Source organism: Xyrauchen texanus, chromosome 37 (assembly GCF_025860055.1).
Source record: "Xyrauchen texanus isolate HMW12.3.18 chromosome 37, RBS_HiC_50CHRs, whole genome shotgun sequence".
Classification (NCBI taxonomy): Eukaryota; Metazoa; Chordata; class Actinopteri; order Cypriniformes; family Catostomidae; genus Xyrauchen; species Xyrauchen texanus.
In genome coordinates, this window is record NC_068312.1 from 29,540,815 (window position 1) to 29,555,088 (window position 14,274).

General features: G+C 36.0%; 1 protein-coding gene across 7 annotated transcripts in view; it reads left to right on the forward strand.

The window, feature by feature from the left end:
* LOC127630765 (oxysterol-binding protein-related protein 9-like) overlaps nt 1-11,808 on the forward strand; it is a 40,591-nt gene extending 28,783 nt beyond the window's left edge. For all 7 annotated transcript variants that reach the window (XM_052108522.1, XM_052108524.1, XM_052108525.1 and 4 more), the window contains 13 exons: nt 1,349-1,508; nt 1,998-2,104; nt 2,632-2,750; nt 2,833-2,918; nt 3,940-4,117; nt 5,077-5,161; nt 5,289-5,399; nt 5,486-5,549; nt 5,648-5,788; nt 6,152-6,230; nt 6,329-6,420; nt 7,172-7,307; nt 10,187-11,808. In XM_052108522.1, the coding sequence (XP_051964482.1) occupies nt 1,349-1,508; nt 1,998-2,104; nt 2,632-2,750; nt 2,833-2,918; nt 3,940-4,117; nt 5,077-5,161; nt 5,289-5,399; nt 5,486-5,549; nt 5,648-5,788; nt 6,152-6,230; nt 6,329-6,420; nt 7,172-7,307; nt 10,187-10,261 (1,433 nt within the window). In that variant the 3' untranslated portion in view covers nt 10,262-11,808. The remainder of the gene's footprint in view (nt 1-1,348; nt 1,509-1,997; nt 2,105-2,631; nt 2,751-2,832; nt 2,919-3,939; nt 4,118-5,076; nt 5,162-5,288; nt 5,400-5,485; nt 5,550-5,647; nt 5,789-6,151; nt 6,231-6,328; nt 6,421-7,171; nt 7,308-10,186) is intronic.
* Nucleotides 11,809-14,274: the final 2,466 nt, after the last annotated feature.

A 14,274-nucleotide genomic window follows, 5' to 3' on the forward strand; every position in this document is an offset into this window, starting at 1 on the left:
CATTTACGGTCCCCATCCAACCTGACAGAGCTTGAGAGGAACTGCAGAGAAGAATGGCAGAAAATCCCCAAAAAGACTTGAGGCTGTAATCGCTGGCTAAGGATTCTTTAATTAAGTACTGAGATGACAGAACAATATGTGAAAATTAGCATGATTACTCCAGGATAAGGTGTTTGAGTGATGGCTGCTGCAAATGGGGCCTGTCTAGATTTTATCAAAAATTACTTTTTTCAAATGGTGATGGGGCTGTTTTTTACATCAGTAATGTTCTGACTATACTTTGTGATCAGTTGAATGCCACTTTGGTGAATTAAATACCAATTTCCTTCCGAAACAGCAACATATTTACATTATTCCAAACTTTTGGCCACCAGTGTGAGTGTGTGTGTGTGTGTGTGTGTGTGTGTGTATATATATATATATATGTTTGGTGAATCCCGGCCCACACAACTCCACATGCCGAAGTGTCCTTGGGCAAGACACTGAACCCCAAGTTGCTCCCAATGGCAGGCTAGCACCTTACATAGCAGCTCTGCCGCCATTGGTGTATGAATGTGTGTGTGAATGGGTGAATGAGTTACATTGTGTAAAGCGCTTTGAATACCGTTAAGGCTTAAAAAGGCGCTATATAAGTGCAGACCATTTACCATGTTGTTGATTGAGCTTAACTTGTATTGAACCTGGAAGATTGCTTAAATAATCAAGTTAATTACATGTTAACATGAACACTCATATGAGAACGCAGATTTTTTTTGTCACTTTGGAAAGAAAGTGTCATTAGTGTAAATGATGCAGTGAAGAGTGATTACAGTGTTTGCATAAGAGTGATTGGCAGTTATGGTGGGTGTGACCGTTGTATTTGTATATGCATGTTTTGTGGCAAGGAATTAAATGGCAAAGGTTGACTCGGTGTTTAAAATGGAGTTTAAAAGATTCAACCTTCGAGTGCTGAAACAGTGGCCTTTGATGGCCTTAGAATGAGTTTGAAGTTTAAACTGAAAGCGTTGTTTATGATTATTGATTGGGTCACCATAGATGTGTATGGGGTGGCTCATGTTATGTTAATACCACTGGCATATTCCTAGTTTTTAACCATCTGAGATTGTGCTTGTGAAATCAGCTGTGTATGATATTACTAGCATCATGGATCATTTTGTGTTTATTTGAAGCAGATATGCCGCCCACTTATGCCAAGTCTCAAAACCTCAACCCATAACAGGAAGCTAAGCTGACTCTCAGCTGTGGTGTTTAATTTTTTTTAATGAGTGGTGTACTCCAAGCTCCGCTACACACACACTAAACATATTTACACACATAGATTGGTTTAATTTTCTTGCTGTGTTCTCAGAGAGTGGTCTCTCAGGTCCTAGCAGTAGCGGAACGTCGCCCAGCCACACGAACATACTGCCCCGCTCGGTTCCTGACTTCTCCTATTCCAGCAGCGAAGATGAGTTTTACGACGCCGATGAGTTTTATCAGAGCAGCATCTCACCAAAACACTGCATAGAGTGAGTTACACACACATACTCCAATAAAACTCTGCATAGTGTGAGTTGTGTATATATAAACAAACACATACTGACTTCATCAAAACACTGTACAGTGCATTATACATGCAAAGAGTGCACATACAATTAAAACCATGCATAGGGTAACAAACATACATACATACACACTGCATGGGTTGAAATAAATGAATACATATACACACTCATTTACAATTAGAACTCATTAAAACACTGCTGGACGTGTACATTATAGTAGAACCTGTCCACACGCACATTAACTGGAACACTGCATATAGAAAAAACATGCTTAGAGAAATATCACATATTCCCCTGCATTATTTTCTGCAAACATCAGAATAAACACACTGACATAAATAAAATGGTACATAAACACTGTTACACTCATGCTTACACACACACTCCTGCATCTTCGCATCAGATGTCCAGGAAGTAAACATAATGTTCTTGTTTGTTGCATTTTGAATCCAGCCCGAACAGAACTGCTGCTGTGAACAGTGAAGACAGTACAGCACTAAAACGACCAGACACCAACGAGTCCATCAACTCCTCAATGTCCAATGGCACCACTGATGCAGGTACACAAAATGCACATCTCGCACGATAAAAGGGATGTTTAACCCAAAAATGAAAACTTCCAAACCGGTATGACTTTCTGCCGTGGAACACAAAAGGAGATATTTAGCAGAATGTCCAAGCTGTTTTCTTACATAAAATGAAAGTGGCTGTGAAGCTCAAACAAGTATTATGAGACTGAAATTTAAGCATTATTCACTGAAAATCTTGCTCTATTGCCATGGTCACCATTCACGTTCATTGTATGGAAAAGAACAGCTTATACATTTTGCTGTAAGTTACTCTTTTTGTGTTACATAGAAGAATAAAAAGTCAGCTTTTGGAACAACATTAGGGTGAGTAAATGACCATTTTTATTTTTGAGTGATTTGGATTCTTTTAAATTACCACTAGACTGCACCATTGCAATTAATATGTTTGTGTTGTAACTCTTTTCTTTTTGCTGCTGTTAATCATGTGTTTGCTTTGCCACATTAGATGAGACATTCAATGTTTGCTGAGTTCTATGGTGTATGTATGTTTTTCTCAGATCAATTTGACAGTCATGATGAGAAGGATGACGAGGGAGAGGGTGAATCTGTGGAAGAACACAAGAGTGTCATAATGCATCTGCTATCTCAAGTGCGATTGGGCATGGATCTCACCAAGGTAAACCCAAACAGCCATCTCATTTTCTCATTCTTCTCTTTTTTTCTATTCATTTCTACCTCTCAATCCTTTTCATCCATAGGTTGTCTTGCCGACATTTATCTTGGAGCGGAGGTCATTGCTGGAAATGTATGCAGACTTCTTTGCCCACCCAGATTTGTTTGTAAGGTAATGTTCCCTTCAGAAGACATGCTGACTGTCTGTTCACTGTCTGTTCTATTCCATATCGCACACAAAAATAGAAAGTACATTCTCGATCTCGCAAGCTCTAATCTGACTGGATGACTTTACACAACTTCCTGAAGTAAGATCGCATAGGAATTGTATCAGACTGCCTAAAAAAATGTGTTTACAAAGTACCGGGTTGAGGATAAAAGCACTTTTGAGGATGAAATAATCACTGAATGTGCACTTAGTAACCAGATAACTAGATGGTCACTAGTATTCCACTTTAGGGATGTTAATGATTAATTAGCGGGCTGCATGGCATGTCTTATCCACTTCACAGAAGATGTGACGCACCGATCAGAGATGAAGTGGGCTCAATGTTGGAGCATTTCTCTATAAATAAACATTTATGTTTTCTGTACACACCGTGAAAGTACATCATGACAACAAGCACTGTCGATAATTCTGTAACATGTCTGCAAAATACTTATTACTTTAGGACTTTTTAAATTCTCATCATTGAGTCTACACACATTTTTCAGCATTTTTCCAGTGTTCATAGGGTCTGCCACTCATTTAATTAATAATGTGGTTGGTCGCTTTACTTATCAGTCTGACAATCTCTTGTGCAGAATAAGCTGCAATAAGTACCAGATCTTTTGCTGTATAATCAAAGCTCTTAAGAAGTGAGACTTCTCCCGTCCTGTCTTTTGAAGTGAATCTCACAGCTATGCTACCATATGATCTTTTCTTTCTTAATTCCTGTTAATCTTGTAAAAAATATTACAGCAGTGCTTTCATTATTGACTAGCTGAGCCTGAGCTCCAGCTTACAACACTTGTGATTTACTTCTAATCAATTATTTTTCAGTCCATTTATGATTAACTAGTTTTGCCTGTCTGGTTAATGTATTTGTATTGAGTTTTTATATTGGTTTTGCATTGAGCACTGCAGTGCTCCCTCATAAATACTAGTACTTTGGCACTAGTCTCATTATTGATTTCTCTGCCACGTTCTACAGTATTGCTGATCAGCAGGATCCAAAGGACCGCATGGTGCAGGTGGTAAAGTGGTACCTATCAGCCTTTCACGCTGGTCGGAAAGGATCTGTGGCAAAGAAGCCCTACAACCCCATTCTGGGCGAGGTGTTCTTCTGTCACTGGGACCTGCCCTCTGAAACAGAGGATTCTGCTTCTTCTGTGAGTGTGTGTTTGAAGGTTTAAAGGAATAGTTCATCCAAAAATGAAAATTATCTTCATCATTTAGTCACCCTTATGCTATCCCAGATGTGTATGATTTTCTTTCATTTGCTGAACACAAATTAAGATTTTTAGAAGAATATCTCATCTCTGTAGGTCCATACAATGCAAGTGAAAGGGTGCCAAAATTTTGAAGCTCCAAAATCCACATGAGTGCGACATAAAAGTAATCCAGGCGACTGGTGGTTAAATCCATATCTTCAGATGCGATATGATAGGTGTGGTTGAGAATCAGATCGATCTTTAAGTCCTTTTTTACTATAAATTATCTTCCATGCTCAGTCAGTCTCCACTTTAACTTTCATATTCTCATCCTTCTGTTTTTGGTGATTCACATTCTTCATGCATATTGCCACCTACTGGGCAGGGAGAAGAATTTCGAGCAAAGAATTACTTAAATATTGATTCGTTTCTCACCCACACCTATCATATTGTGTCTGAACACATGGATTTAACCACTGGAGTCATATGGGGTACTTTTAAGCTCCCTTTATGTGGATTTTGGAGCTTCCAAATGCTGGCACCCATTCATTTGCATTGTGAGGACCTACAGAGCTGCGATTATTCTTTTAAATATCTTAATTTGTGTTCAGCAGAAGAAAAAGTTATGCACATCTGTGATGGCATGAGGGTGAGTAAATAATAAAATAATTTTCATTTTTGCGGGGTTGTTCACACTGAATGTGTTTCTCTAAGAAAATAATGTTTGCAGTACTTTATCTTATTTGGCACAATAAACTGATATGAGCAGCTTATTTTACCATAAAAACAAAACTGAACTGAGTCCAGATTCAAATAAAGATGACAGTGGGGTGAATATAATTCTAGTGTTCACTATAATTAGATTTTTATTTATCTTTTTCTCTTTCGCTTATTGTCTTTTCCATCTGTCTTTCTAGGAGTCTTTATCAGATGGTCCCGTGCCGTGGAGTAGCAAGAACAATGTATCATTTGTGGCAGAGCAGGTTTCTCATCACCCTCCCAGTGAGTAGTACTTATTGAATGAGAAATTAAAAGTCTCAACCCCCACTACCCATTTGATCTAATACCTTATACTCTGTTACTTAAAGTATGATTATATATAAATATATATATATATATCTTTCTGCAGTATCTGCATTTTATGCAGAATGTTTCAGCAAAAAAATCCAGTTCAACGCCCACATCTGGACTAAATCGAAGTTCCTTGGAATGTCAATTGGTGTCCATAATATTGGTCAAGGTAGACAAGGAAATTCATCTGTCAATAGTAATTAAGTTGCACATCACTGTTACTGTAATGCTTAATTGTCCTCCTGTCTACCGTAGGTTGCGTGTCTTGTCTTGAACATGATGAGCACTACATTCTTACTTTTCCCAATGGCTATGGGAGGTAAGCATTGTGTGGTTCTTTCTCTGTTTTCAACAGGTTTAGAGTATTATGCTATTGTGGAGGTGGTGCAACTCATCCATTTAACTGTGCCCCTATAGGTCAATCCTCACTGTTCCATGGGTGGAGCTTGGTGGGGAGTGCAATATTTCCTGTTCCAAATCTGGCTATAGTGCCAATATAGTTTTCCACACCAAACCTTTCTACGGAGGAAAGAAGCACAGGATAACTGCTGAGATATTGTAAGTCAAGGGGAAAAAATGAAAGTTATGTTCTCATGTACTCCACCTAATGTTGATCCAAACCAATATGACTTACTATCTTTTGTGGAAAACAGAAGGAAATGTTTGGCAGAATGTTAGCCACAGTCACCATTCCCTTTCATTGCATCGCTTTCCCTTACAATGAAAGTGAATAGTGACTGAGACTGGTGTTCAGCCTAACATCTCCTTTTGTGTTCCATGGAAGAAAGTAAGTAATTTGGGAAAAATGAGAGCGAGTAAATTATTAGATTTTTTTTGGCTGAACTGTCCATTTAAGCAACAGATGCAATATTATCCAGATAAATCGAAAGCACTCGATATTCAAAATGCGTTCTCTTTTAGTGCCCCCAATGATAAGAAGTCATTCTGCTCCATTGAGGGAGAGTGGAATGGAGAGATGTATACAAAATTGGCTACCGGGGTAAGTTTGAACCCAAGAGAGGCAAGAAAAGGAATTACATTAAGATTAAACTGAAGTAGGATTCTTTAGAAAAGTGATCACATATTTTTTCCTCCCAGGAAAATGCACTGTTCGTTGACACAAAGAAAATGGGCATCGTTAAGAAGAAAGTGCGGAAATTGGAGGATCAGTTGGAGTATGAATCCAGATGGTATGTAGTTCTTTTCCGACAAGCTTTTTCCTCTACTCACGAAGTGATTTCTTCATCTTAAATCTATGAGACTGGGTTTGCCGCAGCTCTTAACATCTCCAAAGGCCAATTTCTCTTAAGCTGTTATTATGAAAACACTTTTTTAAAATCTTGAGCTTCGAAGTTTGGAAGTCATGGGAAACCAGCCTTAAAAACCCATTTGAATTTTCGATGCAAGAATGAACTTTCATGTCGCAGGTTCTTTAATCTGCTTCATTTATTATCTGCACGAGGTCTTTTTTTCCACTTGATTCTGTGAGGTAGTGATGTAGCTCAAAGCCAGTTCAGTTTTATTGTTTTTGTTATTTTAGCTGACATTTCACTGTTTCTATGCTAAACGTGAGCAGTGCCTCTCTGGCCTTCTGATTTCTTTTTTCTTACCGTATGTATACGCAGGTGTTTCAGTACTAACATTAATTGTGCAATTATTGCACTTTTCTAAAACAACCCAAGCAAATCTGTTTTTATTCTAATGGATTTCTGGTGGAAATGAAGTAGAGATTTATTTTAATTTGACTTTTTTGTAGTTAATACCTTAGTGTAGTTTTACAGCTGATTGATCAGAGTTAGTGACCATTCTTAGATGACTTGAACCTTAATGCTTCCAGTATAGACACTGTTATTTGCTGAACATCATCTGATGTGTTTTCTGCGTGGGTGCCTCTGTGAGATGATTTGATGCAGATCTCTGTTATTTTTGTCTGGCTGTCAGTCTGTGGAAGGACGTGACGCTTAACCTGAAACTGAAGGACATCGATGCAGCGACAGATGCCAAACACAGGCTGGAAGAGAGACAGAGGGCGGAGGCCAGAGAGAGGAAGGAGAAAGAAGTGCAATGGGAGACGAGAGTGAGCATCCTTAAAATACAGTACATGCACACGTACAGGGGAAATATAACATGAAGAATAAATGGATCAAAACACAAATTTTAATTTAAACATGATTAACAAATTTACAGTATTACTACATGTACAAATTACATAGTTAAAGGAATAGTTTACCTGAAAATAAAATTTCTCTCATCATTCACCCTCATGCCATCACAGATGTGTATGATATTCTTTTTTTCTGCTGAACACAAACAAAGATTTTTTTTAAGAATATCTCCGCTCAGTAGTTCCACACAATGCAAGTGAAAGGTTACCAGAACTTTTGAATTTCCAAAATTCACATTAAGGCAGCATAAAAGTATTCCAGACAACTCCAATGGTTAAATCTGTCTTCAGAAGTGATATGATATATGTGGGTGAGAAACAGATCAATATTTAAGTAATTGTTTTACTATAGCTTTGACCAGCACCGACCAGTATGTGGCAACATGCACGAAGAATGTGAATCGCCAAAAAAACAACAACAAAAAAGAATGTGAAAATGAAAGTAGATATTTGCATAAAAAAGTACTTCTGTTTCTCAGCTACACCTATTATATCACTTCTGAAGACATGTATTTAACTGCTGGAGTCGTATGAACTACTTTTTTGCTGCCTTTTATGTGCTTATTGGAGCATTGAATGGACCAACAGAGCTGAGATATTTTTCTAAAAATCTTTGTGTTCAGCAGAAGAAAGTTACACACATCTGGGATGGTGTGAGGGTGAATAAATGATGAGACGATGAGAACGTTTTCATTTTTGGTTGAACTATCCCTTTGTGTCAAAACCATAGATTTGTCAGAAAAGTTTCCACAGTCATGGTTACTACATTGTAAAAAATAAAAAGTGGAGAAAAATTAAGGCAAATAGTTTCAGGACTTTAAGTTTTCTCAAATCAGGGGCAAATTAGTTGTATCAACATAGCAGTTTACGTTTGTCTGTGCTTTCATTTAACTAAATAAATTAAGTCCAGCGCACACAGAAATGTCTGTGATTTCTACATGTTCACCCAATTTCAACATGGTTCAATTTTTAAGTTTAGAGCAATTCTTGAAGCAGCTTTTCATTTACACTAAATTTCATGTGTCGGCCCCACTAAAATACTGACTTAAATAGCAGTGCTGGTAATCACCACTAAAACTTTTGTAAAAGTTTAATCAACTTGAAAACTGAAGAAACTTAAAGCAAGCACTAATCACCCTGATGGTGACTTCAAATAAAACACGTATTTTTACAGCAATTATAAGTTACATGTACTCATATGTCAGCATGCTTTGACCAAACACACATGAATAAATTTAAGCGCAAGGGATTATGGGTGTTGCCTCCACACAAATTGTTTCACCAATTGGCATGCTCCGTGGCAGTTGCAACAATATGAAGTTTACAAATCTTTTGACCAGTTAATTTTGAGGAGCTTACAATGAATACTGGAGAATATTCTTAAGAATCAAAATCACACATTTTAAATTGCCTAATAATTCTTGATTTTCCATGTCTGTGGGAGCCTTAGCTGACTTACAACAGTAAACATTAAGTTTTCACTTCACAGACGTTCACAAAGTTTCTATAGATAATCCACTACATAGACAATCCTATGCAGTATATTTAGTGCACAATAGTGCATTGTTGTCAACTATTTAGGTCAATAGAGCAATCCAAAATTCTGAACTAAAATGTCACTAATTAATATTTACATAACATAAACAAATTACATTTAAATAAGAAAATATTCCTTGTCAAAGTATCAAGCCAAACTAGCAGTGATTGCACATTAGTAGCAGTGATGAGCAGATGGAATTATTCTGCCACAATTGGCTTCCTCAGTGATAAGACTGAGCATGCTCAAAAGCCTGCAAATTCTACCTTCAAGACAAAACTTGACATTGTATGTTCTTGTTGTCTAACATTTTAAGTTGATCACACTGAAACTCATAAAAGTTGATCTTATTGATTTTTTGTTTTTTAAAGTAATCTACAATGTTTCTACATTTGTAGTACAATCAGTTTTTAAAATAGAGTTTGGCTGACTAAATGGAAGTTGGATTTTTTTTACAGTGTACAATTATACTATAGTAAACAATGTTTAATTTTCATAAGGGTTAAAGATATGGGGTGACAACATAAACAGTATACTTTATTATATACACTAATAAACTAGAAAACACCCTATTTTATGTAACTGAATCGAAATATATTGATAAACATCAATAACCTGAAATATCTGGATTAAAAAAAAGAATGCAAAGTCCTTTTAAGGCTGTGCAGGACTCAAGTGAATCAGTGAATCATTTATGTGAACTCGTTCGTTTACATGAACCGTCCTAAAGAAATGACTCCCTAGAATAAATCTCAACACTAAATATTAGGGAATCATTAATTTTAACTTGTTCATTTAAGCAAACTGTCCAAAAGGACCATTTTACTTCAATGATTTGGTTTTCCCCGAGTCACATGACAGTTTAGGTTGAGCGTGTTTGATTACTCCCTCAGTTTCATTGCTGCATTCACAATACAGTGTGACAAATGTAGCATTTTGTGACATTGCACCGTTTGCAATTGTTATTGGAAAAAAATACACTATCAGGAAAAAATCAGAACTACTGTCACTCTACTCTAAAAGATAATGTTATTAGTGTCACTCCTTTTAGATAGCTACTCAACATGGGTAGATATCATGTATTTTAGCATGATTGGAACACTGTATTGACTAATCAGCATCCAAGAGCTAAGAGCACCTAAGCTATCCTTTTTATAATTTTGATTGTACCAAATTATTTGGAACAATGCTTGTATTAGTTTGATTTAAGTGTATTTATTGTTTGTTTGTTTGTTTGTTTGTTTGTTTCCTGCAGCTATTTCACGAGGATGGTGAGTGCTGGGTCTACGATGAGCCTCTTCTGAAACGACTAGCATCACAACGACACTGAAGCAGTTTCCAAAATCACAGAGTCTTGAAAAAGAACTCTTGCAAACTACTTCTCTTATTCAGCCTTGGAATGACTAATTAATGAACCCTTACAGCTTTGCATTTTGAAGTTTGAATGAATGACAACAAGAAAATATGAACTTAATCAATACAAATAAAGTCAAATCTCCCTGCTCACTAGATCAACACCTCCACCTCTCTACTACCCCTCGAGGAATAAAAAAACACCACAAAAACACAGATGTGATCAGAAGCGCTTTAGCAACAAAACAAACAATCGCACTCGTCTCGGCAGAGAAGAATGATCTCAGAGGACGTTTCTCTCTCTCCAACAACTGATGGGTCGAGGTGATTTTATCGTCAAAAAAACTCTGAAAACTACAACCTTCTGTATCTCAGGGAAGCAGAGAACTGAGGATTGAAGGCTGTATCTCCTGATGTTCGACAAGCCTTAACGATGGAACCACAGAATAAATATAAAATGAGAACTTGGTTCACATACTGCTAGCTACAGCTATTTCTATATAAAAGATATGATACTGTATATTCTTGTTTTCCTCTTTCTCTAGGGCAATAGTAACTGTTTGCAAACACATACTTGATGGCAACCATTTCCTTTATGTTCCACTCCATAATCACATGTTTCATTCAAGATATCCCACATAGGGGGAACAAGGTTGAACCCTAACAATAAAATGTATCATTTAATTTATGGGGCTGAAAAATTTGAGACAACTTGTTGCCATTGCTAAAGTCCATTCCAGTGTTTGTTTGTTTTTTTTATTTTTTTGGAATTATTTGATATCTTGCTCTCTAGAGCCTCGGGGAGGCTGTTTTTATATAATGCTTCTTGTTATATCTATATTATAATTTATCAACTTGGTATAAAGTTGGACTGTCCAGTAGGAAATCGTAATGTGCACAATAAACCATTCAACAAATCTCTGCTCATCCTGATGAGTCTAAGTTGTGTTATCACAAATCACTCTGCAATATGTCTTTCTGTGAAATGTCACATTTTAATCCAAATAAATATTTTTCAAATAGACATACTGCAGAGATTGGATTCTCTTTACCATCCTTCCATGTGAAATTCCTTCCAAATTCATCATGGTACAAATCAGTGGTATTTTAAAGTTCCTAAACTGCTTTGGATGGTAATGTAATAGAGTAGTAGTTGCACTACTGGCTTGTAGTAGCTGTGTTTACACATAATAGCTTTGGAAGCAAAGTCAAAGTGTATTATCCTTGTATTCTGAGATGTGTTTAGAGTCAAATTTGCCATACATACTGTTATGTCTTTGGTCTACAAATAAATGAGAAATTGAGGCTTTGCCGTATGCAGTGAAGTTCAACTTAGCTTAGCGTTGCTTTGCAAGAGCAATCCCTGACAACAATTGATCGTACCAGATTTCCATGTATCAAAAATATAATATTACATTTCAGTGAGACCAAATTGTATGAGAAGGTTGAATGCATTTTTTTTTTACTGACATTCCAGATTTTAAAATCGAATCATGCTGTAGTTGATCACTTCCTAATAAATTGTAACGCTAATATTTAGAATAAGCACTACATTTTATCATTCCTTGGTTTGCTTGAAATAATCATTAATTACCAATTTTTTAAACGATGTAATCTCAATTAGGGCCAGAGCCAGGAGTTTGTCAAAGGGGTGGCCTGGCAGGGGCAAGCGATCAGTCTGTGGTGGCACAGAAATATTGGGGTTGGGTGGGGGGGGAACTAAATTGTGCAAACAAAAATTACAAAAAATAACTGCAAGTGGGGAGGCCAGGCTTCAGTCCATGGTGGCCACAGCTACCCCTGGCCACCCCCTAGCTCTGCTAATGATCTTAATAAAGAGAATCCACATTTGTCCTGCAGTTACTATTAAATGTGATTCATACAAAGCTGTGTGATGGCTGAGATAATGCTTTAGAACTAAACAGTGCATGTCCTCAAGATAGAGATGTTGAGGTAAACTTGTTCTGGAAGAAACAAAATGGATAAACATCACATTCTCACAGGTGGCAATCATTAACATTAACGCTGCTATTGTCTTTGGGTCATTTTTGATCCGGGATAGGTAAAGAATACATCAGAAATCTATAGATTTTGGTACTGGAAAGTTTTGACTTTTTCAAGACCATCAAAACATACAAAATTAAAAATAAAATATTTTTTGTATATATATATTTTTTAAAGAAATAACAATTTAAAACAAATTATTCCTTACATTGTCTTACGGGGTCAGTTTTGACCTGTATTGGGAAGCAGCTGAGATCTTTCCCCTTCTGACTTTCTGGACGTCATACAGCGTTAAATAATTTTTGTTCATCTATCAATCCAATTTGATCTAAAAAAAAAAAAAAAAAAAATTCTCAAATTTAGCTCATAGCCACATACTGTTTTCTATCTTTCCCAAAAATCACATACTTTCCTCTCAAGTAGGATTTGTGCACACATGCATATGTCCACATACACAAACACACAGAGATTTGTTTTTATTTATTTGTTTTATGATAGGATACAATGGGACTGAAGGCCCCCCAACAACATGCACCTTCCTAAACCCCAAACACTAACAAATTGTAAAGTGGCCCATTTTGGCTGCTGGAAAAGACAAATAGAGATTCATTTGTGAAATTTACTAAAAGGTATGTGCTAAAATTGTACCTCTAAAATGTAAACTGTTGATTTCATACAAGCAGAATAAATCAGAAATTGTTGTAATATAGTTGGGATATTTTTAAATGCCAAAAGTGAGTAAAATAAACATAAATTGAGACATCCTTGGCCAATGTTTCCCAAGTTTTCTAACTTTTTTATTTTTTAATTCTTAAAAAATCTTGAAACATTGTTGCTCCATTAATATTCAGAATATTATATATTTCCCCTATCATTAAACAATTTGAGACCACAATAAAACACGTTTTCATTAAGGGGGGTCTTAAGTGCTGTTTTACAATAATCCCGAATTTATGCATTTTGAATTGTTTTCAATATGGGACCCAAAGGACAAAAGGAGGGTAAAGAACACAGATGCACTGTGGTAATCATTACTGACAAGAAAATATCATCACATTGAGGCAGCATCTTCTAGGTAATACTTTTGCTGAAGAGTCTTGAAACTAACAGCATGTGAGCACAAATACATGGAGAGAATATCAGAAAACAGAGAACTGGGCTAAAAACTTCAACAGTTGCAAACATTCTGAGAAAATGAAAGCAACAGCCATTAAGTACATTTCTAAATAAGCATCAATGAAGGCTAACTATTAATAGGTCAAGTTGGGTCTGTTTGGTACCCACTAACTATCTGTGATTACAGAACATTTTAGAGGATTATACAATCTGTAGATCTTGGAGACAATCTTTTTATTATCTGCAATTAGAATAGCTCACAAAATGTAACTTTTTGAGTGGATATATTAGATTTATACCAAATCGTGAATTCATCTTGGGTGAACTGTCATGTTACTGTAAAATATTTTTTAATCAAATTCTAATAATATATTTACATCTTGAAAGGACATCATAGCTCTTCAAACGTGGGTCAAATTTGATTCACAGATTAAGTTATTTGAAAAAGTTATTTCACTAAAATCAATTCTATTAAAAACAAAATGCTTTTATTTTGTTTGTTTAGAACTGAAATGACACAAAATTGGTTTCCTATAGCCTACCAAAACATATGCATCTATGAATAACATATGTATAACAATTTATGCAATGCATAATTTTTACTGAAGTCAAAAGAATGTAAACATATTCAAGTAAATTAGAAACTCATTATTTTTGATGAGAGCTTATCTAATGTAAGACTCACTGGTACTAAATTTAGTATACAAAACTAAACTAAACCTTTATGATGTAGTACTCCACTGCTATTGTGAATTCTACTACTATTATTATTATTATTATCAACTATTATTGATATTTGAAATAACTATGAGGCCTAAAAAGGTTTCTCTCTGCATTAATCTAAAACTCCTTAACCTAATAGACATTGAT